At 37.8% G+C, this 27,314-nt stretch overlaps 1 protein-coding gene across 1 annotated transcript in view; it reads right to left on the reverse strand.

Annotated features, from left to right (window-relative positions):
• Positions 1-1,066: 1,066 nt before the first annotated feature.
• SLC15A5 (solute carrier family 15 member 5) overlaps positions 1,067-27,314 on the reverse strand; it is a gene marked incomplete at both ends in the record, with an annotated part of 79,176 nt that continues 52,928 nt past the window's right edge. The window contains 3 exons of the mRNA XM_082742395.1: positions 1,067-1,214; positions 4,144-4,252; positions 24,072-24,200. Of these exons, the coding sequence (XP_082598521.1) occupies positions 1,067-1,214; positions 4,144-4,252; positions 24,072-24,200 (386 nt within the window). The remainder of the gene's footprint in view (positions 1,215-4,143; positions 4,253-24,071; positions 24,201-27,314) is intronic.

Below are 27,314 nucleotides of genomic sequence, written 5' to 3' on the forward strand. Positions count from 1 at the left end.
GAGCCACCCAGGTGCCCCCGTTCATTATTTTTTATGTGAATTTCCACATTTCTTTGTTTATATAGGAAGAACCTCTTTTGGAAGACGATTTTGTGAATGGGTCTGAACTGGTAGCACTGAAGACCAAAAGACGGGAATTGGGTTAGAGAATTTTTTTTTTTTTAAGATTTCTTATCTATTTATTTGACACAGAGAGAGAGTGTGTGTGTGTGCGCACACACAAGGAGGCAGAGCAGCAAGCAGAGGGAGAAGCAGACTCCCCACCGAGCAGGGAGCCTGACCTGGGGCTCAATCCCAGGACTCTGGGATCATGACCTGAGCTGAAGGCAGCTGCTTAACCACTGAGCCACCCAGACATCTCTAGACTAGGGAATTGCTTTAATCTTCTCTATTTGATTTATCACTTACCTTCTCAACACTTGTTTCACCTTCTCCAGTTTTCCTTTTTCCTTCAATCATTCTATCATTTACCTTTATTTTATAACTTCTTCAGTATGTGAATATTCTTTCTTTGTTAAGGACCTCTATTTTAGTTAACATTGCTTTTCAACTCAGAGAAAATTTCCTTACTTCATATCTTGATAGTGTGACATCGAGATCAAATACAATATAATGACATATAGATTTATTAGTCAGACATAGTATATGATACAAGGCTTGGCATGTAATAAGTGCTCAATAAACATATAGAAAGAAGGAATGTTAACATACAATTATTTTGATTATATTAGCACATTAAAACTAACAAATAGCATTTCTATTGCTCTTAGTGGCTGAACCATTATTGCAAAAAATTGTAAAATATTGTAATGCACATGAAACTGTCACTTTGTTGTCATGGAGTAATCATAGACTTTGAAATTAACTGTAATGTATAATGTGTTAATGCAAAAGGCACAATAGTTTACTAGAGGAGTCATAATTAGTTTTTATAAATAAAGTACACAGATACTGTTCATGAAGTCCCTCCCATATGTATTAGTTCTTAAACTAAAAAGCATAAGATGTTCAGCAGAAGAAAACAATGACTACTTTGCTCATAAGATGGGTAGAGTCAAATATAGTTTCATAGGGCTGTCTCCCAAAGATGGATACTTGAAGAAAATTCCCGCGTACTGCCATAAAATTTCAGAGACTTTTCATGGAGGAGAAGTGTTTCTTCAAGATTACTTCCACTGATGTTCTGGGCATTAAAATGATTTAGATTACAATACCTAAAAAAGAAAGAAAGAAAGCTTTTTTTTAGGACCAGATGTAGATGACTTGATAAATCATTTGCTTTCTTCCTGTGCTTGTCTACCTTTTATTATGGGCCCATAGATACTGGCACAACAGTGATGATTATTTAAGAGCACTGCTCACCAGGAACAGTCTTTATAAAATGACAAAAAGAGTTTTAGGACCTGTTAAGGTGTCTCATAAAGACCTCTAGATGGCGCTCATTTACAACCTGCAATGAGTGTGACAAAGACAAACTGGAAAGTCTGAAACCCTATCGACTTGATAGCGTTGTGGAGGCCAGGACTCAGGAAGGGCTCATCAAGTGCATGGGGGATTTGTAAATTCGGTGTTGAAGCTATATGGAAAACACCATTATCAAAGAAGAAGTCCATGCATACTTTCTAGAATGTGTGCCCTTTACTCCTGACCCAAGGAACACCTGGTTTTCCTGAGTGTCTTCTAAGGGCCAGGCACCAGGCTAGGGCTCTATCTCCACCCTAACTCAATGAATTCTCATTATAACCCTGGAAGGATGAAATTATCCCCATTTCACAGATAGGGAAACTAAAGTTCTAAGAGGTTACATAACTTCCCTGGGGTTTATATGAATAGTAGTCTGCAGAGCCTAATTTTGGAATCAGTGCTCCCCTAAGGCACTTAGAAATAGCATGCTATACAAGAAAGTGTTTATAAACAAACGCATTTGGTTTTGAATCCTAGGTGTGTGAACTTAGTTTACCTACCTAGATTCTCACTTTGGTTTTCTTATTTATAAAGTAAAATAATAGGGTTTAGGTAGCAGGGACGTAGGTGGAGATTACATGTTATTTGTCTTGCATGCTGCCCAAGATAAGAAGTGCTCAACACTTGGAAAACTGATTTCCTCCCTTCCTGCTTTGTTTTATCCTCTCTCTTTTCTCCCCCTTCCCTTAAAAGTATACAGAAAAAGGAGGAAAAAGCATAGGAAACTAGAGAAGATACGCTAAGAATCAGATTTTTTTCTATATCACTTAGTCCCTTCTCATCTTTGGGTCCTCCAATATTTGGTGCTTTGTACAATTTTGTTCTTGCCTCCTTCTCTGCACCCCATTCCACCATCTTTCCCTTCTTTATAGTAACTCACATGTTCGGTAATCACAGAGAAAGAATCACACTTAAATAATTTAACTTGAGCACTAGGTATTAGCTCCATGTAGACTGGACTAAACTGCTTTCTTCAGTTCTATCATTTCTAGTGCCTGGAACAATGCTTGGTATATTGGTTGAATGAATGAATGAATGAATGAGTAAATCCCTGAGCTAATAGATTCTAGGTCCAGTGCTATTTTGTCCATGAATTCAGCCCATAATCCTGGTCATCTTGGCCACACCTCTTCATGAGTCTAGAAGAAGAATTAAAAAGGAGGAAGAAAGGGGGCATAAAACAAAGAACAAGTCCATTGTTATTACTGTAGCTAACATTTTTTGAGCATTTTTTCATCCTCACAACAGCTTTATGGCATAATTACTGTTCTTCCTATTTCATTTTACAAATGAAGAAATGGGCTTAGCAAAGTTAAATGCCTTGCTCATGTTTGTACAGCTAAGTTGTAGAACTGGATTCACTTGGGATAACTCGAAAGATTGCCTTTTAAATTACTTTATGAAAAGACAAGGGTCCAATCTTACAGTGGGAGAAAAAGTAAAAGTTGAGAAACTGCAGGTTTATGAGACTTGGCAGATGGGCACCACTTCCGTGTTTGGAGGCAACGGATGGACGGCAAAGATGAGTTGCCTTCATCTTCCGTTTTCACTGATGACTCTGTTTTGCTACAAAGCTGAGGACATTCCTGTTGAATTCTTCTGCAAGACTCCCTGATATTCTGCTTTGGTTTTCAACCCAAGAATGAGATAGAGAGAAACTATACATGGTGAGGGGTTAATTCGATAACTTCTATACTTTGGAAAATAAGAAATTTAAAAATTCAGACTTTTGCTTTTTGTCATTAATTCTGCCTTGCATGAGATTTAAGTGCCTCTCTCCTATGCTGGGACCATAAGCTCCATGAAAGCAAGAGCATATATAAACATTTATAGACGTACTGACTTTATGTGCTTCTAGTTTATTGCAGTGCCCATCACATGACCAGTGTTCCAACAGAGTTTTATTCAATGAATAGGCAAAGAAGAAGTGAAAATGATGGAATAAAATTTGACTAAATAGATAAAACGTGACTGGAGGAAAGTGAGAAAAATAAAGATCTCTGTCGTTTCCACAGTGTGGGAGACACGGTGCTCGGCCCTTTACCAAAATTCATACCCCTAAAGCCCCCAAGATGCTGGTATTCTTGATTTTATTTTACAAGTATAAAAACAGAGACTCAGAGAGGTTAGATAATTTGCTCGAAAGTACACAGCTATCCAAGAATATGTCAGTGAGGGAGAGGTGGGCTGGCGATGGATGGATGGTAGCTGATGCATATTAAGCCACTGAATGGTCTCAGGTGACTGACTAAATGATTTGGCAGTTTGTTATTGACCTTGAAATGGTCACTGCTGATTTAAAGGCCTGAATGGAATCCAAATCTTAAGCATCATTAGATTTCTAGCTATTTGTTTAATGATATTTGCTTTTAATGATAATGACTCATTCATTCTTATTATCAATATGGTTATTTCTAATTCTAAAGTGGTACTATACAGTGGAGAAAAAATATCTTCCTTCAGAACATGTTTTAGAATCGAGTAAAACACTATTTTATTATAAGGATCAATGGCAAAAGTGAAGCCTAAATTGAAATTTCTTGCTCTGCATAATCTGTTAAATTTCGCTAATATGCTAATTTGTCCAGTCATGGCATACAGGATTCCTGTTGGCTCGGTGATGGTTCCCAGATCAATACTTCGTGGGCTCAGAAATTGCTTGTCTTACCACACACTTACCTTTGTGAGAAACTCCAGAATCCCAGGACGTTCAACAACGTTAATGATGCCAAAAAGAAGAAGAAGCTTTCTAAATTGCCTTTGTTTAATGTGTTTGGAAACCAATTGCCTGTTTGGAACAAAATGTAATTGTTATTCAACTGCAGAGTTATAAGTTTCTGTGAATGTTTTATCATTCCACTATTCATAGAGATTTATTCGCTTCAGTAATATCTACAAAGCAAAAAAGCTCATCTGAAACTCATTGTTAAAATTCATTTAATTCTCTAATTAACAGTAAAATGACAAGCAAAGCACCCCAAATATTTTGAAGGTCACAAAACCTGAATGTGCATAACACAATATAAGTTCAGAAGAACTGAGCTATAAAAGTAACCCTGATTATGCTAATTTACCGGAACCAAGCAGGTGTATCTTACTCATCCTTATCGATCTAGTATCTAGAACAGTGCCTGACACATAAGAATCGGTCAGTAAATATAAACTGAAAGAATGAAAACTTTTTGCCACAGCTGGACAGTCTGTTGCAGATTCTAATTGTAAGGTTAGTGACATAATACATGTAGATTCCAGATGTTACTTTATTTTGGCAACTTGGGTAAATCCAGTTTCACCTCATTGTAATATCACAGACCCTGTTGGTCAAATTACTTGCAATCTCTTGTTGACATGAAGGTATTTTTTTGACCTGATAAGTAATGCCTTCAAATTAATGCTTCCAAATAAGATAACCCCACTTTCTTATGATGTCAAACTGCTCTATACAAAACCATTAGATGAGTATATATGAAACTATTTAGGATTCAAGGTAATTGCTTTTACTTTGCTGCTAAGTTTTGACTTTTGCTTTGGATCTTTGCTATAATTCTCTCTCCCTTTCCATATCCAGATCCATACTTTTAGGTATCATCTCTATTTCTCTATTTTCCTTCAGTGGGTTTGTATTACTATTTAATACATAATATGAGATAATGTATTATATATGCAACACTTATTTTTATGCAGTACTTTTAAAACAACAAGGGGATCTTAGTATTAACAAATACAGATATATAGTATCACATAATGTTCAAAAGATTGTTCAACTAGAGGGTATTATGCTGAGTGAAATAAGTCAATCAGAGAAAGACAATTATCATATGATCTCCCTGATTTGAGGAAGTGGAGAGGCAACGTGGGGGGCATTAGGGGTAGGAAAGGAATAAATGAAACAAGATGGGATCGGGAGGGAGACAAACCAAAAGAGACTCTTAATCTCACAAAACAAACTGAGGGCTGCTGGGGGTCGGGGGCTTGGGACAGGTTGGTGGGGTTATGGACATTGGGGAGGGTATGTGCTGTGAAGTGTGTAAACCTGGCGATTCACAGACCTGTAACCCTGGGGATAAAAATACATTATATGTTTATAAAAAAATTTTAAAAAAAGATTGTTCAAAAAGCCAAATCTATCTTCACGGAGAGAGCGTATAATCAATTGCAGTTCTGAATGGGCACAATATTTACCAAAAAAATTATGCATTATGAATACAGGACTTAATCTTCTTTGAGCAGTCAGATGCCAAGGTTTTGGCATTTTCTTCTTTTTGTAGGAGCAGTTCCTACAGTGGGTTGTGAAAAGGGGTGTGGGCCCAGAGCAATCAGTCTACGTGCCAAAAGACTTGATCTCCAGTGCTATCTTTGGTACATGGGTTGTGAGTTGCTTCCTGAACTAGAAAATGGTTCTTGGCCTTTCCCTTGACAGTGCATACTTTTAAATGGAAATTTGAATTAAATGCTCTGTTCAGGGTTGATAGTCAGCAAGTACATAAGTATGACAGCTGTGATTCATGGTGCCACTTCCCATTTAAAGCTGTTTCTCTTCTGTCCTTTAACAATGACTATTATTTTGGACCAACCATGAAAATTAGCTTGTGTCTTGGACTTATAACTGAAATGTGGTGTTGAGCTGAAATCTATGCAGTAAGTTCTACTTCCCCATTTTATTCATTTGTGTTCCATTACAATAGAAATGTATAGTGTTATTGCTATACTGACATAATGCCTTCCTTTGACAGGAGTAGTTTCATAGAATGTTTCCCTCTGTGTCTGGGCCTATGTAGCCTGTGTGTGTGTGTGTGTGTGTGTGTGTGTGTGTGTGTCTGGGTGGGTGGGTGTGCACGTGTGTTTAGAAACTACACATTTGATTGTACTTGAATGAGGGGAGCTGGGGTGGAAGTCAAGGTAAGGTGAGATGACATCACACATATTTTCAGGAAGAACTAAACCACCTTGCTAAGCTTATTCAAACAGTCCTATTTCCTTATTTCTCTTGAATTAATATCCCAATCTTATTTCTGTCCTTTTCATTTCACATCAGCACTTTGCATGTGATGTGATTAGACCATCTTATCACTGTGTTTCTCTGGCTAGACTAAGAGGAGTTTGCACAGAGTATGTGAAGCCTCAGAATTAAGATGACATTAATTTTTCTTGGAGCATGAATTTTGGTCCATAATAAGTAATTGAAAAGGCTATCTTTATATTATAACAAAGTTAGATGAGGGAGAAGCATATAAATTTTGTAAGATCTTTATAGGTAAAACATAATATTTCTAAAAAAAAAAAATAGTTGTGCAATTACAGCACATACCAGCCTATCTGGTTATGGTACCAGCTCGCCCTGCCCATGACCATGTGCTTGGAACTGTCACTAGGGGTGCTCTGGTGGACATAAATGAGAAGTGCCGGGAGATGGAATTATGGGCATGAGGGGTGAAGGGAGGATGTCGTGCTGGAAAGGTTAGGGAAAGGCAGTGGGAATTTATGAGCAACACAAAACATTTCGTGAGTGGAGTATTTAAAAAATAAAATGAAAGATTGACATATTACCTATTCAAATTCTATAGTCTTTCTCAAATATCATTTTCAGTGTTCAGCTTCCCTCCTAATGCTGATCCTCATGCTAGCTCCATATATTTTTTTAAATTTTATTTATTTATCAGAGAGAGAGACGGAGAGAGAGCGAGCGAGCACAGGCAGACAGAATGGCAGGCACAGGCAGAGGCAGAAGCAGGCTCCCCGCTGAGCAAGGAGCCCGATGCAGGACTCGATCCCAGGATGCGGGGATCATGACCCGAGCCGAAGGCAGCTGCTTAACCAACTGAGCCACCCAGGCGTCCCGCTAGCTCTGTATTTTTGCCTTACTTAGCTATAAGCTTACATTCCCTATGTAGCTAATTCACAAGGTGAGCTCTAAGGTAAGGAGAAAAATGATCTGAATTCATAGACTGGAATATACACTGGCATCAAGCTGGACAGAGAGATAGTTCCAGAAACCTAAAATTGGCTTTATTAATATAGAGTTATCAGTCTATGTAAAGAGATAGCTTTGGGGGTGAAGAGACAAAGAAAGAGCATGGCAGAGAGACTTTTGAAGTCAAATACTGTCTCCATTATTTAATAGTTTTGTTTTGGGGCATTTGCCCAATCAGACCATTTCAGCCTCGGTTTCTCCTCTCTAAAATGACAACACCTTTCTCACCGAGCTGTTATGAGAAGTAAAAGAGATAATAGATGTCAAGAGTTGGACACAGAGGAGGCACTCCAAAACTTGAGATTATCACCACCCACCACACCTTATAAGTGGCATATACAAAATCCTGTAGCCTGAGCTTGGTGTTGGACCCATTTCCTATCAGATATCTCTTCATGTTCTTCATGTGCCATTTTTTTTTTTTTTAATCATTGTCCCAGGACTGGTTGTAAAATGTTCCATTTAACATTGTCAGTTGACTCAGCTCTTAGGTACTATAACTTTATTTTAGTAGCTTATAAACTTTTATTGTCGTAATTCACATTTGTGCCATTTTTCATCAGACATTTCTAGTAGCTGATTGAAATCTGGGGCATCCTTGCAAAAGGAGACAAAGAGAAGACTTAAGGTCTAGAATGGAACAAATTAAACTTCCCCAGATCTTAGTTTGGGTGGGTAGGAAGGTTAAAAACACAAGAAAACATGCATGCCTCAACAGTGGAGGACAGGAAGTGCCTTAGTGAACCCTAGTTGAGTTTAATAGTATATCTAGCCTACTTAGTAATGAGCATTGGGCCACTGAGTAATAGAACATTCACAAAATACTTTGCAAGACTCAGAAGTTCCCCAAATATTTTTTGTTCAGTTAGATCTATTTGTTCATCTGAAAATCATTTGCTAGGAAGTTGTCATGTACCAGGAGATGGGCATTCCAAATTGCTTAAGAAAAAAGAGCTCAGAGAGGTTGGTAGGGCAGGCATGCAAAAAGATAATTACTCTGGAGTATTAGGCCTTAAGAATACTAAGTAAAATGTTTTTACTTACTTTAAATTATCATGGCCATTTTAAAGACAAAAGGACTATGGAATTATCTAGACTAGTTCTTGTATTTTATGGATTAAAGAGCAAAGGCAAGAGAGATAAGTAGAGGCATGGCTCGGTAGAACTCTCATCTTGTTACAACTGCACTGCTAAAGCCACCATTGATGCTAATAGAATTATGTTGCTGTAAACAACACAAAGTTGCTAGTATGAAAAAGGAATATACTTTATCCTTGTCCCTTATGTCTTACATTGTGAGGCCCCAAATTTCATGTGCTGCCCTCATGTCTTGAAGCCTCACAGGGCTCCAAAGTCATAAGCACATACTTCTCTGCTCTTTCAGATGCCCTCCCCACCCAGTGGGAAGTCCCCCCTCCTCCACCGTCCCCTACAAGGCTAGCTCCCCTGTTAGTCACACCAGGTGCCTGGTACTGGTCCTAGCCCTAAAGCTTTTGCCTCCCTATCAGCCTTCAATGTTATTCAAACAATCACATCCTCCTGCGGGACCCAGGAGCTGCCTCACTGCTTTGTTCCTACCAAGCCTGCCCTCCGCAGATCATCATTTACTCTACTCCCAAGTGCAGCCTCATACGGCCCTGCATGGCACGTTCCCCTGCCCTGAGCTATGAGTATATGTGACTAATAAACTGCTCTCAGTCCATCGCCCAGCATCAGGTGTCATATGCCATCAGCTATCTTAGCCCATTTAGGTTGAGGATCTCTTTCCTACACCAAGCTGGTGAATAGGAGGTGATCAGAACATACCCCTACACAGAAATCAAGGTCAGTTCTAAAGAGAATACTGGTAGCTGCTGTTGTTCTAATGCATAATTACTGCTTTGGGAAGGAGAAGTAGCATTTCCATATTCCATTCTAATCAGTACCCAACGCCAAGTACCTCTGCTTCTAGTAGCCTCTTAAACCATAAGACATGAAGTAGTGGGAGCATGACCAGCAAGACACACTGCATTCATGTAGCATAGCTTTCCAAGAAACACATTACACATGAATGTGATTTTTAGGGAGCATCCAAGAGTCATGTATGCTTGAGACCAGTTTACAATCACATCATTTGATCAGATGGTTGGACAACCAGAAAATGGTGTAAAATTCTCATTCCAGCCCAGCAGTCTGCTCCTCAGAGTAACTTGGTGCTTTAATCGGTGTACTTTCACAGAAGACTTTATTAAAAATAGGGAAAGGGAGGAGACTAAGGGAATCCACATAAATTCTTCACTGGTAAATACTGTCTCTCGATAAAACTCTTCTTTTGAAGACGACTAAATATAAAAACTACCCTGCAATCCAGTAATCATACTACTGGGTATTTACCAAACAAACAAACAAAAACAGAAAACATTAATTCAAAGGGATACATGTGCCCCACATTTATAACAGCATTATTTGCAATAGCTAAACCATGGAAACAACCCAAGTGTCCACCAATAGATGAATGGGTAAAGAAGATGTGTGTGTGTGTGTGTGGACATTATATACATATATATATGAACATTTTTCAGTCATAAAAAAGAATGAAATCTTGCCATTTGCAAGGAGCTAGAAAGTATAATCCTAGGTGAAATAAATCAGTCAGAGAAAGACAAATGGCATATGATTTCACTCATATGTGGAATTTAAGAAACAAAACAAATGAATAAATAAGGAAAAAGAGAGACAAACTAAAAAACAGACTCTTAATTATAAAGAACAAACAGATGAGGTGGGTGGATGGGTGAAGTCGGTAAAGGGGATTAAGAGTACATTGATAAAGAATACCCTTCACTATTATCTTGATAAACCTACAGATAGGCTTAATAAAAAATAAAAGAGATTCAAATGAAGATTATGAACAGAATAAAATGTGACTTGTCTTCTGGTACTAGCATTGCTCTGAAGTTCTATGTCCTGGTAAAGATGCAAAACATAAGAGTTAATATTGGAAAAAATGATTTAAAAAAATTATAATTAAGATTAGATAATTTTGTTGTAAACTTAAGGTAAGCTAAAATACTCTCATACATTAAATAAGAAAGTTTAAGAAGTTGAATGCAAGGCACAGACATAAATATTAATAATCCCCCTATATAATAGTGATTATGTCAGCGAGTTGTAATGAGGGAAAAGGAGTCGGTTCATAACAGCAAAAAGAAGCAGAGCATAAAATGCTTATAATAAGTCCAACAAGAAATGTTCAGGATATATGAAGAAAAGAAAATCTTACTGAACTGAATTATTTAACATTGAATAAAGAAAAAATTGTGTTATATACTTAGGTAGAACACAAAAGATTATAAAAGTTTTATTTTTTTAAGTTAACAAACAAGTTTTACGTATTTTATTAAAATAAAAACAAGATTTGGGGAAAACTGATAAAATGATTTTAAAATCCATCTGGAAATATACACCCTAGGAAATAAGATTTTTACAAATGAAGACTAACCATAGGAGAAGTATGATTAGTAATAGTTGATAGGTAATATATATCATAAATCAAGAGGCAGCTCAAAGGTAATCCTGAAATAGCCCAAGAATCTCCTAAGAACTAAGAATATATTAAAGTATATATTACTGATTAGTTTCATTCTGATTATCCTATGGTTGTGGAGTACTTACAGATTAACTAATTTTTCACAAAAAAAAAATTGAGTTATGCTGTGAAATTTTGTTGTTTGAAGGAAATAAGTGGGTACCTATACCACCACTACACTTTACAGGGTAAAGTCCACAAGGATGAGAATATTATATTTGAAATATGAAACTACTGAAATTTCCACAGATAAGTGCAATGATATTAATCGCAATGGAAAAGGTTGATAGATTTCATCACATGTATCAGCAATACTTGCACAAAACAAACTCATCTATGAAATTAAAATGTTAAGTTAAAACTAGGAAGATATTAGCAATAAATTTGACTAAACGATAATATCCCTAAAGTTAAAAAACTGTTTAAAATTCAAAAAGAGAAAAGACAAATAGACCAAAAAGAAAAGTGGGCAAAAATATGATCAAGCATTCTATGAATGAGAAAAGATCAAAGTATTCATAACATTAAAAATTTGAATTTCCATTTTGGAAAAATACAAATTAAAGTAGTAATGCAATATAATTTTTTCCAATCATATTAACAAAAACCAAAGTATGATTATGCTCAGGGCTGCAGCTTACACACTGAAACAAGTGTTATTCTACTGCAGTGGTGCATAATTGATGCAGCCTTTTAGAAAACAATTTGTCTTTACTTCTCAATAGTCTTTAAAATGTTATCCAGGGGCACCTGGGTGGCTCAGTGGGTTAAGCCGCTGCCTTCGGCTTGGGTCATGATCTCAGGGTCCTGGGATCAAGCCCTGCATCAGGCTCTCTGCTTGGCGGGGATCCTGCTTCCCCCTCTCTCTCTGCCTGCCTCTGCCTATTTGCGATTTCTCTCTCTGTCAACTGAATGAATAAAATATTTTAAAAAAAATGTTTATTTTTTGGGTGCCTGGGTGGCTCAATGGGTTGAGCCTCCACCTTCAGCTCAGGTTATAATCCCAGGGTCCTGGGGTCGAGCCCTGCCTTGGGCTCTCTGCTCAGTAGGGAGCCTGTTTCGCCTCTCTCTCTGCTTGCCTCTCCGCCTACTTGTGATCAATCTCTCTCTCTCTCTGTCGAATATATAAATAAAATCTTTTAAAAAAAGGTTTATCCTTTTTGAATGAGTAATCCCATTTCCAGGATTCTAGGGGGAAAAAAATGAGGGATTTTTTGTGTGTGTGAATTTGAAGTAACATGGAAATATGCTCACAATACTTGTAAGGGGAAAAAAGCGGGAACTTGATATAATTATTTTATTGAGAATTCAGCAGAGTTTATTCAGACCCCAATTTCATTTAAAATCTCTATAAATTTAATACCCATGCACACATGCACACAAATTAAAAAAAATATTGGGAAAGAATTTACCCAAACAGTAATTGTCATCCTCTTACTGGTCTTTCCCCTGCTCCTTTACAGTTTGGATTTATTTCATCATATTACCTTTACGGCAAAAAATAATCTTTGAAAACCATTTCATCAAGCATACTTTTTGGAAAAGCTGACTTCCCTAAATCACTTCTGTTTTTTTTCTTTTTTTTTAAAGATTTTTTTTTTTTATTTATTAATTTGACAGAGAGAAATCACAAGTAGACAGAGAGGCAGCCAGAGAGAGAGAGAGAGAGGGAAGCAGGCTCCCTGCTGAGCAGAGAGCCTGATGCGGGACTTGATCCTAGGACCCTGAGATCATGACCTGAGCCGAAGGCAGCGGCTTAACCCACTGAGCCACCCAGGCGCCCCTCACTTCTGGTTTTTGATAAAACAATGGAAAAGGGTAGTCTTCCATCACAACCTACTCTTTTTCAGCAGCTGTAGTATCGAATAGCAACCTTGTGCTCCAGTTCGCAAGTTAGGTGCTGTTTCTACAACTGTCCTAAGATATCATTTTGGAAATCACAACATCCCAAGTAACAATAAACAGTCTATTCTGAAACCCAAGATTCACTCAACTTCCATGATAGCTCCCTATATTTCCTTACTGAAACCCTAGGATTACCAAATATCTCAAATATACATACATTACTTTAAGGGCTACGGCATATTGCTTTTGATGGGAGGTGTATTTCTGCTTTGTCTTTTCGGAGGAAGTTTCTGTAGTTCCTCTTTGCACTAGCACTGTTTTATTTTGAATGTAATGGGACTTTGAAAATATTAAAATGTGCCTTTTGGGCACAGTGAGCCATTATTTCCCCCTCAGACTTTGTTAGATCTTTTTTTTTTTTTCCCCTTTCAGTTATTTTTTGTAATGCTGGGGATCTAGCAAACGTCCAGAGTTGTTGAGACAGAACAGAAATGGGTTTTATACCTTACTTTATCCCTCGCTTCCTATGTGCGAAGAAGTATGTAATTAAAAACGTGTAACAGCCATTCTCCAGGATGGACGTGCTTCTGTGCCATGGGAAATAAATTCTAGTGTAGCAAAAGGAGCCTGGGAATCAGGCATCCACCCCTGCTGTAAGATTTGGGTAACTGACATACCTTTCTCTGTTCATTTTCCTCTTACGCATGATGAGGCTACAAACATCCACCCCCAAAGAATTGTTGTGAAGATTTAATGAAATAATATCTTTGCAAAATACATACAGCAAGGTCTGCATATAACTGACACTTAATAAATGTTAATTTCTTTCCTTCTTCCTTTCAGTAACCTGATTTAAATGCTTCATTTGAGATTCATAGCTCTCCTACCTGAGTTAATTTTTAAAACACATTAATTTTCATGATACCTGAAGGAAATAATATCTAACAACTATATGCTAACTTTGGCTTTTCTACCACTTTTTCGCATTTGTCTAATAAGTACCCAAATTATGATTACCCTCAATTTACAGACGAGGAAACAGAGGCACAGAGAGGCTGAGCTGTTTGCCTGGAGTCATGCAAAGGAGACAGAATAATTATTTGTTGATTGAATAGGTGAACTGAGGTTGGGCCCCAAATCTGCACAGCTTGATACCTTGCTCTCATAACAAGTCTGCATGTGGAGACTTTAATTTGCATTTGTACTTCCTGGGAATTGTGGATAAAAATGAAGTTAGGTGGCTGTTTCCAGGAAGGGACACTGTGTCTTTCAAAGCTGTGGAGAAATCGCTGTGCATTGTTCACCTAAACTGCAGAAAGAATGAGCATGGGTGATATTTGGGAGAACAGGCTTTCTTATAAGGGTGAGTTCATTCTGTTGAAGAGCATTGGGAGGTAAAAACCCATCAAGATAGTGTGTTCTCATGATGATTTCAATGAATTATCATGGAAATGAGTTTTAGAAGAGAGGTAATGCTTTGTGATAATAGCCCGATAATGCCATTAGCTATGAACTGTAATTGTAATAGCATTAGTCAAATGAATATATCTGATATTAATTTGAGTGTCAAATATTTCTATAAGGTTCTTCTTGTTAATTAAACATCAGCCTTGGTATTATTAATTCACTATCTGTCCAGGGCTGGCACATAGTAGGAACCTAGTACGGATTTGTGAACTGAATTTATAAGTCAACCTCAAAGTGGAGCTATTTAAAATAGTAAAATGGTGAGTTTAAATAACACCATGGATACAGCAGGAACTGATTTTGCCCAATATCTGCTTATTTGTACAGTGTGTTCTCTAATTTGTAACTTCAGTCAGCTAATGACATAGACTTATTTCAGAATTTGAAAAGAGATCCATCCCCCTCTTTTGCAGGTTTGGAGGGAAATCGCATGTAAGATTCACTTCACATTACTTTAATTCAAGAAAAGATTTTGTACTTTTTTTCCTGTTCTGGGTTCTTTAGGCCATTTAAAAATCTACCAGACAGCTTCATAACTGCATTGGACATCTGAATGAATACCACTGGACAAAATCATGCTTTCGGTCATTTGGTATCACTCTTCGTGATTACCAGCATCAACTGGGCCTTCAACACTGCTGGCAATCTTAACGCTTCTCTTCTAAATCCTCTTTTCTCGCTGGTGTGAAACATGTTCTTAGCTCTTTGCTCTTTCTATTCCTCATTTCCATCTGAACCCCCTTTTGCTCTCACGGATGGCTGGCTGCCCACGTCATAAAGAAACCCAGGAGTCTTGAAAGGTAGGTGCCAGCATCTTTCCAAGACTAGAACCACACCTCTGCTTCCCCGGCACCCATCTTCCCCATTCTCTCTTCTGTATGAGTGCGGGGATCCACCCTCCAGTAAGATCTTAATCTCCATTTCTTTCTCTTACATTTTTAGCTTCTCCATCACCAGATGTTTTCCTTAGTTAAATATACTCAAGTACTGTATGATGACTAACATAGCACAATAAAAAATTAAAAAGAAATATTAAATGAAATCTGGTCATTTGCGACAACGTGGACGGAACCAGAGGGTATTATGTTTAGTGAAATAAGTCAATCAGAGAAAGACAATTATCATATGATCTCCCTCATATGAGGAAGTGGAGCTGCAACATGGGGGCTTAAGGGAGTAGGAGAAGAATAAATGAAACAAGGTGGGATTGGGAGGGAGGCAAACCATAAATGACTCTCAATCTCATAAAACAAACTGAGGGTTGCTGGGGGAAGGGGGGTCGGGAGAGGGGGGTGGGGCTATGGACATTGGGGAGGGTATGTGCTATGGTGAGTGCTGTGAAGTGTGTAAACCTGGCGATTCACAGACCTGTACCCCTGGGGCTAATAATACATTATATGTTAATTAAAAAAATTAAAAAATTTAAAAAATATATATTAAAAAATATGCTCAAGTATGTCTCGAAATAAAAAAGTATCTCGAACTCCCACCTAACCTCCCAGATAAAATACAGGACTCACCATTAAATTTGAACTTCAGAACAACAATGAATTATTTTTTTAGGGTAACCGTGTCTTAAACATTGCACAAATAATTTTTTGGTGTAAAGTATGTCCACAATATTGCATGGGACATGCTTGTACCAAAAAAAGTATTCATTGTTTACCTGAAATTCACATGTAACTGGGTGTCCTATACTTGTATCTGCTAAGTCTGGCAAACCTACCCACATTCCCATCTAGCTCCCGCTTTATCTCTTAAATCTTCTTCATTGCCAAGTTCCTTTAAAAAGTTGTTTAAATGTGGTAGCCTTTATTTACTCACTTCCTAAATGTTCTTCACCCAACTCCAAACTGGTTTTCATTCCCTTCTCACCACTGAAATGACTCTTGGTAAAGTTTTCAGTGATCATACTGTTTGTGGCTACATCTATAGATGTTTTTCATTCTTCATTTTATTTGATCTCACAGTAAGATTTTACCCGGTTTATCATTTCCTATTTGAAACAATCCTCTCCTTTATCTTCAGAAAATAAATATATGCATATACACGCACACTTCTCTGGCTGCTGCTTTTCTTTCTTCAGCAGGCCATTCCTCCTCCAACTAAACTCTAATATGGGGCTTTTCAGGTCTAAGTACTGAGCTCCTTTTTGCTCTCATTCTCAATATTTACGCTAGGTAATTTAATTTACTTCTACGGGTTCCAATGCTATTTTTGTGCCAAGGACTCTAATATTTATGTATTTAAGGCAGATCTTTTTACGGAGCTCTAGATATTTCTATTTGGATGTCTCACAGGTATGTTAAAATTAATATGTTAAAAAATGAACAGGTGACAAGTTTCCCAATCCGTTTGTCTTCTAGTGTTCTCCATTTAGTAAATGAAATTTTTGTCCATCCCGTTGCCCTTGGCAGAATCTGGATGCTTCCTTGATACCATTCCTCTCTTCTGCATCCTACCACCTCTTGACTCCACTAGGCACTGGTGATTCTACCTCTAACATCAAGCTTATATCCATTCATTTCTTTCCATCTCCCTATTTCTTCCCTAGTTCATCCCTCCTCTAGACTTGCTGGGGTTAGTTCAATTGTATGCTTCTCCCAAACCATTCTTTCCCCCCTTCTAAATTATAATGCATTCACAGTGATCTCAAAACAAATAGATCATGTCACTTGCCTGGTGCCTTTATGATTTCATATTGCATTCAAGTTTTAAAAAATTCCTATAAGCCCAAGGTCCTGCATAATTTTGCACCTAATTCCTCAACCTGACTTCATGCGATTTCCTCCCATTTGCTGATTATTTTCAGGTCACTGATTTTTGAGTTCTTCTGATGCGCCTAGTAATTCTTTACCTCCAGGCCTTGGTATAGGTAGTCTCTGCCACAAATACTTACTCCTATGCTCACCAAGCCAAATAGCACTCATCCTTCTAGTGTCAACGTCGATACTATTTCCAGGCACTCTTAGAGTGAGCACTAATGCATATCTAATTTCATCTAGAGTTGTATGTTTTCAATACAAAGGAAGCTCCGCTAATGACATGGGTCCATGAGGCCAAGAAGAATCTCAGAGTATTGCTTTATTTCATCTCATTCCAATCCAGAGCTGGAATTGAAGCTGAATAGGATACCCGATATCCTCATTTATGGAACACGTTCTTTTTTTGAAGAGTTATTGGAGTGCTACAGCAGATCATCATATCCATGATAAATCCTAGCTCACTTGGAAAAAGTTGAGATCCCAATCAATTTACAATAACAACAATATAAATCTTTATTTCTGTGCACTTTTATTAAGCTGATGCTTTATATCTATTTCCTCTAGTCCTTATAGGAATCTTGGAAGTTAAGTTATTTAGTGACACAGTTTTAGAGATAGAGCTATTGAGACTCAGAGAAGGAACGGGCTCAAGATTTCACAGCTTGTTAAGGGCTGAGTTGAATTTGAATTCGGGGTTGTCTGGCTCAAAAATCTGCTCTTTCTTCTTGTGAGCCCATAGCAGTGGATAGTTGTTTCCCATAGTCTAAGGGTATTTTGAAATCTGCTTTAGTACTGTTATGAACCCGAGGCATTGGAGCAGCTCCAAGGGTCTCTGGCGGCCAAAGTTTGGGGGGTGTAGGATAAGTTGTATCTGAGATTCATAACCTCATTGTGTGAGGAAGATTCTGCATCTACTTCTGACTGAGGAAGCGAGCAGGATTTGCCTGTGAGAGTTAGCAGGGGCCTGTCAGTTGATCTAGTTGACAGGCAGGTAGCGTATGGCCTAGCTAAAGGTAAATGATGGAGTAGCAGGCCGCTTTCCCTGCTTAGTGTTGGGATCCGTTATCAAAGGAATGAGACTGAGACAAAGTTAAAGTTATGCAAAGCCTTGCTCTATGCCAAGCATTAGAAGTCAGACTGACCGGCCAGGGCCACCTCCGAAGAGAGCGACCCTCTCCTGATCTCACAGGCTGGTTTTATAGGGCATAACCGCAGACCCACGGTACGTGGCTTCTATTGTTAAGGTGTTTACCCCCAGAATGGATACCCGGAACCATACCAGGAACTACTGGGGCATTTATTCCCGGAATGAAGTCCGTGGATGTAAACAACAATATGGCTACCTAGGCAATATGGAATTGCTCTGGCTAAGCAGAACCTAATAGTTAAACAGGTTTTAACATGAAATTGGCCTTAACACTTAGGTCTAAAAATCTCATCTCGAAATCCAGGTGAGGCTGGACCTGAGGCACTGGCATGAATTTGAAAGAAATCTCTCTGGGAAAATAAACACGGACCCATGGAATCCAGTTAAATAGCTTTCCAGGTGTATAAATATTTTCTTTCAAGTTTACTGCAACTGTAAATTCCTCTTTCAAGAGTGACTCTGTGATTCAGGCTGACATGGCTGTCCATGGTCTCGATAACCACAGACATTCAAATGAGGAATTTAAATGATTACATTTTTAATTTAAAATGATCTTGATGGGAATCAAACAGCTAAATCCTTTGCTCCTCTCCTGAACTCTAGGAGGAAGGACTAACAGGGACAAGAAGATGTACTCCTCCCCTTCTTGATTCTGCCCAATTATTCTTTTTCCCGTAGACATTTTTGCTTTGGATCTTTCAATCACCTGCACGTCCATAACTAAGATGTCACTTTCCACTGAATTCTGTTTTGTTATTTTTGTTAAAAGGTAAGCTTGAACCCATGAGTGTGAGAAAATTGATCTGGTTGCTAATGGGATATAGTGGAAATAAGCAGCTTGCCTGACTTTTTCACTCCCTCATATTAGCATTGCTACTTTTAGAGAAACTATTCCTGAAATGATTAGTGTAGGAGGATGGGTTTAGTCTTGTATCTTTTCCTTTAAAGCACTCAGAGTTAGAGATCCCAGAAGGATCGGTTTTCTCACTTGTACTGAAAATGTCACTCTAACAGTTATCTGTCTGCACAGTCAAGTTTTGAGAAATCTTTTGAATTTACCGCATTCACACCATTCTCCATCATGGTGCTAAAAATGACTAATGCGGCTTGGAGACTGGGAGACTGTGAGAGCTGATCATCTCTCCCAATCATAGACCAACACTTACACACTCACATACACACATGCTCAGCTGACATGAATCCTTAAAGGTTTAAAATATCTTATATCCTAAATGAATGCAGAGGCGTGTGGGAGGCTTAAGTACATAGTTGCAGCGCTGGTGTCGCTCTGGTCGGTTCTGTCAAAAAAACTGGTCTGGTTGTTTGACTGAAAGACTGGTCTTGTTTTTAACCAGAGAGGCTACTATATCATATATGACTTAATTTTCTATTTAAAAGAACCTCTGGTATGAAAATGATCAAATGTACTATTTAATTCTATCCTCTCGTTATCTCTGAGAAAAATGGAGTGCAGTATTCCCTTTTTCAAATAAGAGAAAACAGTCTTCGGGAAGATGGTGACCTACCGGAAGTCAAAGGATCATTCTTTTTTAGGGGCCCTGTTAGTCACGTGAGCCAAGTTAGGGTCACAAGAACCAAATCCTCTAAATAACATCATCTCCTTTCTTGATGAATTCTATTCTCATGGCTAAAGGGATTATCACAAACATAGATATATCCTGCTCCCAGAAAAACATATGACAAAGTCTCTCGTGACATCTTTTAGGGAAAGATGGAGAAGAGCATGGGCTAAATGATAGCAATTAGAAGTGGGAGCTGATTACATCCAAAAGGGGAAGATTAGTTGATAACTGGCAGTGAGTGAGGTCTGTGGGAACTTTGCACAAGGCTCTATTTTTGGTCCTGTCCAATTCACCAATTTTGTCAATTACCTGGATGAATTCTAGGAACTTGCTTACTAAGTTTGCAGATTACATAAAGCTAGTAAAGCAATAAAGATTAGTAATTCACTGGGTGACCGAATCAAGTTTTTAAAAATGTCCGTTACTTAAGATGGTGAGTTATCCATTTATCAAGGATAAAGTCTTGCATTTAATCAGAAAAAATATTGTGATAGGATGAGTGAAACTTAACTGAGAGCAACTGATAACAAAATTTTAAAAAGCCTCAGGTTTTATATGACCATAAGCACAATGCAACTACTGAAATAGTTAACACAATCTCTGTTGTCATGCAGAGAGAGAAAGGGAGAGAGACACCAGGCTGATAAAGATTAATCCTAGAAGCCATAGTACTAGATCATAGCACTAGCCATCTATATGGAGCACATACTGTGTGTATTAATTACTTAATCCTGAAAACAGCATGATGAACTCTGTATTGTTGTTACCGGCACAGAAACTGGGAACACATTTCTAGACCATCTGGATTTGAACACTATACCTCATTGTTTCTCTGAATACTTATCAAATGTTGGAAGAGTTGGTATGTGGATAGAAAATTAGACTTATTCTGTGGAACATAGTTGTTAGCAGATGGGCAGACAAGGTTACGTGCAAAGCAGAGAAATTTTCTAGGTATTAGGTGACGCTGTACATCTAGTTTTGGGTACAATGTTAGACTAGATGGCCTCTGACGTTAACATCCAATTGTAAGATTCTAATTTATTGGGTGCCCATTTCGGCGGCATGTATACTAAAATTGGAAGGATACAGAGAAGATTAGCATGGCCCCAGCGCAAGGATGACATGCAAATTTGTGAAGATTTCCATATTTTTTGAGCACTGGGTGTTATATGCAACTGATGAATTATTGAACTCGACATCTGAAACTAATGATGTATTACATGTTGGCTAATTGAGTTTAAATTTTAAAAAAAGATTCTAACTTATTGGGAGAAGACTTAATGTAACACAATATTATCACGAACACCACCACCACCACCAATAAAAAGCTTTAAAAGAATAAGTAAATTGAAATAATAAGTAGTAATGTAAATGGTGTTCTCTTGAATACAAGTTCACAGAGCATTCCACTCATAACCATGTGGCTAAGATGTCCTCACCATTTGTCCTTGGTGAACTCCACCAAAATCATATAGACTTTTGTTTATCCATCTTTTATTATATTTAGAATATTGTCAGTAATATCCAACATGCCGACCCCCATCCGAGGAGGTTGTTTTTCAGAACTAACAACTGTCATTAAAAAAGCCCTCACACTGTGTGACTCGTAATAGCTGTTGGTGTATTAAAAGCAATATTGATGTTGGTTTCAGAATACTGAAAGGGTCAGATCTCTGTCAGATACTAGTTGTGATGACACGACCACTTTGCTTTTTTTTTTCTGTTTTGATTACATTTCAAAAATAAGGATAACATTGCCTTTATATGATTGTTGCAATAAATGCAATAATGTAAGTAAGAGTTCCTATCATATTATTCAGATTCTCAAGAAAAATGTAGGTTTTCAATGAAGTGGATGATACGAATAATTGTGTGTAATAGAGAATTTGCCTGGCCTTTGTCCTGGGTCCTGTTTGGTAAACACTAAACCCATTGAATTTTCTAAGTAAATGGAATGCCTTTGTTATACAGGGTGGGCCCCTCCAGGTTCACCTGATGGTTAATTCTACAGAAATGACCCAAAAAGGGCCTGGCCAGCCAGGAACACCAAGCCCAGGATTAGAGTGTTGAGGCTTTGCGCCATGCGGTAGCCCAACTCTGGAGCAAAGAGCCCAGAGACTGTGTTCAATCACATGGTCAATGGTGCAATCAATGCTGGGTACATCATTAAACCTCAATGAAAATCCCACACCCTGAAGTTCAAGGAGGCTTCCCTGGTTGGCCATATTCTGCATATTGTAACACACTGGTGCACCAGCTGGCCACTGCATCCTTGAAGAGAGAAGTTTTGCTTTTGGAACCTTCTTAGACCTTGTTCTGACTTGTATTTTTTTGCCACCGTAAAGCTGTAATCATAAGTACTGTGCTTTCCTGAGTTCTGTGAGTCATTCTAGCAAATTGTCAAATCGAAGGGGGTCTGGGGGGACCTCCACATTTATAGCCAGCTTATCAGAAGTGACGGCCGTTCTGGGGAACCTTTGAACTTATGGCTAATGATTCAAGTGAGCATAGTCTTGTGATACTCAGTTTAACTGGGTATGTTTCTCAAACATACATAGGAAAAAAGTAGATTCATATAAAAGATAAACTGATAGTAATATTTGACTTTGTAGTTCTTCTAGAATTTGTCAAATATGGTTTGATTATAGACATTCTTAAAAGCAAATTTTCAGGGCACCTGGGTGGCTAAGTTGGTTAAGTGTCTGCCTTTGGCTTGGGTCATGATTCCAGGGTCCTGGGACAGAGTCCTATATCTGGCCCCCTGCTCAGTGGGGAGCCTGCTGCTCCCTCTGCTTGTGTACTCTCACTCTCTCTCAAATAAATAAAATCTTAAAAAAAAAAATTTCAGAAACATCTTCATTGAGTACTATTGAAGAAAATAAATGTATGCAGAACATGAAAGATGTTTAGGTAGAGATATAGGTAAGACTTTTCCTGGTTATCCTATAAAACTCTAATACCAGTGCTTGGTTCCTTGTTTATACATAAAGAATCTAACCACCAGAGCAGTCAACAACTTGCTGCTGTTCACAGAGTTATTATGACAGTTTGAATTTTCATCCTTTGAGAGATGGAACCATATCTCACAAATTCCACGTAGGACAGAGCCCGGCACACAAGAAGTATTGCAATACACGCTTGTTCCACTCTCTCAGTTAACTAAGACAAGGGCAATAATTCATCTTATTAATAATCAATCAAGGATTGTACATTTGTTCCCTAGAATTCTACTCTACCTATCATCAAATTTATCCTTCTTAATTTTACTTCTTCCCTATGCCCCTGAAAATTTTGTGAGGATTTGGGAGTGTTTATTTCCTTGTCATGGTATCCCCACTATCCAACATGGTCCCTGGAACAGAGTGGTCATCCATAAATATTTTTTGAATGTAGATAGTGTTAAAAGGAGTTTCTCATTCATAGAAGGTAATTTTTCCATAGTTGGAAACTATGTAAATTAAATTTGTTACAGGAGATCCCAAACCAACACTTTTTTTACATTATTTTAAGTGCACAACTGTAAATACCTTTGAAAGTAGAGAACAAGTTTGTAGTATTTTAATACAATAAGCAAAAGTAAATTTTAAAAAAATGTTAAGCCATGTTAGCATCTTAGAACAAATAAAGGAAAAATCTTGTGGATTTAAAATACAGCCAGAGACATTTCACCATGACATCTAATCATTGTCATTCTGTTGATTTTTCTGTCAGCACACGTATGAGTAGTATTTTTTTGTTGTATGTGAATTTTTCAGATGGGGTGTATCTCCTGATCAATTACTATGGGAAAAATTTTTCAAGACCATTTTCTATTCAATTCACAGCTTCTTTTGGTTTGCATAGACATGATTTCTGGAAAATCACAGGGAAAAAAGATCATCCATAGACCCCATTCGCCTACATTTCCACAGGACTTACCTTTCCTGAAGATTATCTCTGCCAGTTATGAGGCATTATTGAATATGACCTCACTGAAAGATCTAATAAGAATATAATACACTAAAGAAAGACAGCAGACAGGGTCTCATGAGAAGTGACATTCTGTAATTACCTCCTCCTATCAAAAGAAAAACAATTCCCAGAAATTAATGAATACAGCAAGAGTCTATTTCCTATCTTAATTCTATCTTAATTGCAAAAGTGGATCAATTAAAAAAAAGACTACACTGGCAAAGCCCTTCTTTTAAGATTTTGTCTCCCAATTCTCTAGTCATCAAATCAATATATATATGTAAGCATACCATGAACCTATTTTTACCTTCTGAGATGACATACACCATCTCCACCAGCAATGCCCCCATGAAACAACCAAATCCATTGAATAGTGTCAAAAAGTTCATAGAAGTTCCTCTTATGGTACTTGGAACAAATCTGTATATTACAGAGACTGAAAGGAAAAGAGAAAGTAAAAATTTAGAACATTCTCTGTAAAATACTTCCATAGAATATTATTCAAATTAGTGTTGATCATACCTCAAAGAAAGTTTACTGATAAAGGCAAAATTGGGGTTTGACTTCGTTAAAGTTACTACAGTAAGGCATACTATGATGTTACAGTTTACATGTTTCTAAAAGGAGTAAAATATGGCAAAACATACTCTTTAACAGCTACAAGGAAAATTTAATTACTTGGTGGTTTAAGTGTCCCAATATATTCACGCAAATTTCACCCCAATGTGAATACTTCTTACTAATTTTGGATTGAGGTGAGAGGTAATATGACAGTCTAGTAATAAGGTCTATGATCCTGTGATTTTTACATAAATCATTAGTTTCCCCCTAGAAAACTTGAATTTATCATGTAAAGTCAGCATGGAGGCTAAGAGGATGTTCTGGAATGAGACAAGATTTTGCTAAAATCCCAGGTCAACTATTCACTACCTCTGTAATTTTAAGTAAGTTATTTAAACTTTCCAAGCCTCAGTGTTCCTCTCTACAAAATGGGAATAATATCTTCACTCACTTGCAGAGGTGCTGTGGCTCTTACTTGCTATAATGTATATGTAATATTATAATGTATGTAAAATGCTAACTTGTAGGAACTGAATCAGGTTGGCTATTTTTAACAGTAATAATCTTACCAAGTCACATGGTTCCTACTTGGCAAAGTCCCTTACATGCATTTAAATTATCCTATTTAAGGAGAGGTTACCTAAAGAGAGACTATAGCTTAAGCTTTGGGTCTCCTAAAAAGTTATCTTCCTTCCCCCAGGTCATTGTTGGGGTAATGGTGGCAAAAGGTTGAAAAAAAATCAAGAAGGAAATCTTTTTTTTTTTAATTTCAGTTACAAATAACTTTTTTGAACAGACTCTTAATTATAGAGAACAAACTGGTGGTTACCAGAGGGGAGGAGTTGGGGGATGGGTGAAATAGGTGATGGGGTTTAGAGGGCACACCTGTGATGAGCACCAGGTGAGGTTTGAACTCACTGAATCACTGTTTAAACATTTGAAACTAATATAATATTATGTGTATATAAATAACTGAAATTCAAATAAAAACTTAATCTCCCCCTGCAACATGTGCACCCGAATGTTTATAGTAGCAATATCCACAATAGCCAGATATGGAAAGAACCTAGATGTCCAACAACAGATGAATGGATAAAGAAGAAGTTTTATATACACACACACACACACACACACACACACACACACACACACATACACACAATGGAATACTATGCAGCCATCAAAACCCCAAATCTTGCCATTTGCAATGACGTGGATGAAACTAGAGGATGTTATGCTGAGCAAAATAAGTCAATTAGAGAAAGACAATTTTCATATTTTCTCTCTTACATGAGGAATTTGAGAGGCAGGGTGGGGGGCAATGGAGGGTAGGGAGGGAAAAAAATGAAACAAGATAGGACAGGAGAGGGAGACAAACTATAAGAGACTCTTAATCTCAGGAAACAAACTGAGGTTGCAGGTGTTTGGGAGGGAGGGATGGGTGACTGGGTGATGGATATTGGGGAGGGTATGTACTATGTTGAGTGCTGTGAATTGTGTAAGACTGATGATTCACAGACCTGTACCCCTGAAGCAAATAATACATTATATGTTAATTTAAAAAGGCCCTCCCAAATTTTTCTGGTATCAGACATAGATGAAAATGAATATATCTGATTTTGTACACATGATATTAACTATATTAAAATATGCATGGCAACCTTAGGGGTACATGCTAAAATATTTACAAAATTTATCATACTATGTTATCTGGGATTTGCTTCAAAATTATACAACGAAGAGGAAGAGAGTGTGCAAGTGAAGGTGGGGATGAGATCAGTTTGGCTGGCTTAAAAATTATTGAAGCTAGAATGTGAATACACAGGACTTTATTGCACTAATCTCTCTGTTTTGTATTATGTGTGGTGAAAAATTAGAAGAAAATACATAAAATAACAGGAATAGTGTTAGCTTTGATTGGTTGAATTATTGGATTTTTAATTTTGCTTCTCCTTACTCTTTTGTACTTTGCAAATTTGTCTATAGTGAGAGATCATAAATAAACATTAAAATTCGTTTAAAAAAGAAAAGTGGTGATAGAAAACCAGTATACTGGAGAGGCTAAAAACCTCCAGTTTCCTTTTCTTTCTTTCCTTCTCCTTCTCCTCCTCCTCCTCCTCCTCCTCCTCCTCCTTCTTCTTCTTCTTCTTCTTCTCCTTCTTTTTTTTTTTTTAGATAGGGGAGAGACAGAAGGAGAGGGAGAGAGAGAATCTCAAGTAAGCTTCACACCCAGCATGAAGCCCAGCTCCGGGCCCGATCTCATGACCCTGAGATCATGACCTGGACTCAAAAGAGTTGGACAAGTGTCCAACTTGAGCCACCCAGGCACCCCTTAGTTTTCTTTTCGAGAAAAAGATCTTACTATCTCCTCCCTTCTCTTTCAGGAAAATGTCAGCCCTGGCTTACGTGCCTTTTCCCTCAGAAAAACTGCATTTGTTTGGCCCTTTTGAATAAACTTACTAATACATCCTTTAAATGTATTCGTGCACTTTCCTAGCATTCATTTAACATTTCTGTTTGGGTTTCTGCATGTCCTGCACATGCTTTTATTTCTCCTCCAATAAAAGTTCAGAGAAATCTCTATATGCACTTCAGCAAACGGACTGCGTGCTGAGGCTGAGCCCACCGTGGGCTCAGGCACTGGGGTATCTTTTCAGGATTTTCCACTCTGGGCGGGCAGAGAGCAGAGAGACATGTGTGATGCTAAGGGCAGTGTTAACAGGCTCTTAATACCACAAATACTTATTGGAAGTGAAGATAATGATGGTGCTAAATAAAACACTGCGGAGAAGGGCTTCAAATATCGGCGTCAAGGGGCCATGGGTGCCACGGCTCTCTTGTGCAGTGCAAATCACCCCGCAGGAGCCCGAGGCCAAGCTCACAAGTTTGTGTGTGTGTGCTTTTTTTTTTTTTTTCCTGGAAGATCTGGAGGACCATATGAGAGAAATGCTGAAGAGGCTTTGGGAAGAAATGATTCACTGTTATAAAA

Source organism: Mustela nivalis (genome assembly GCF_964662115.1).
Source record: "Mustela nivalis genome assembly, chromosome: 7".
NCBI classification, from domain to species: domain Eukaryota; kingdom Metazoa; phylum Chordata; class Mammalia; order Carnivora; family Mustelidae; genus Mustela; species Mustela nivalis.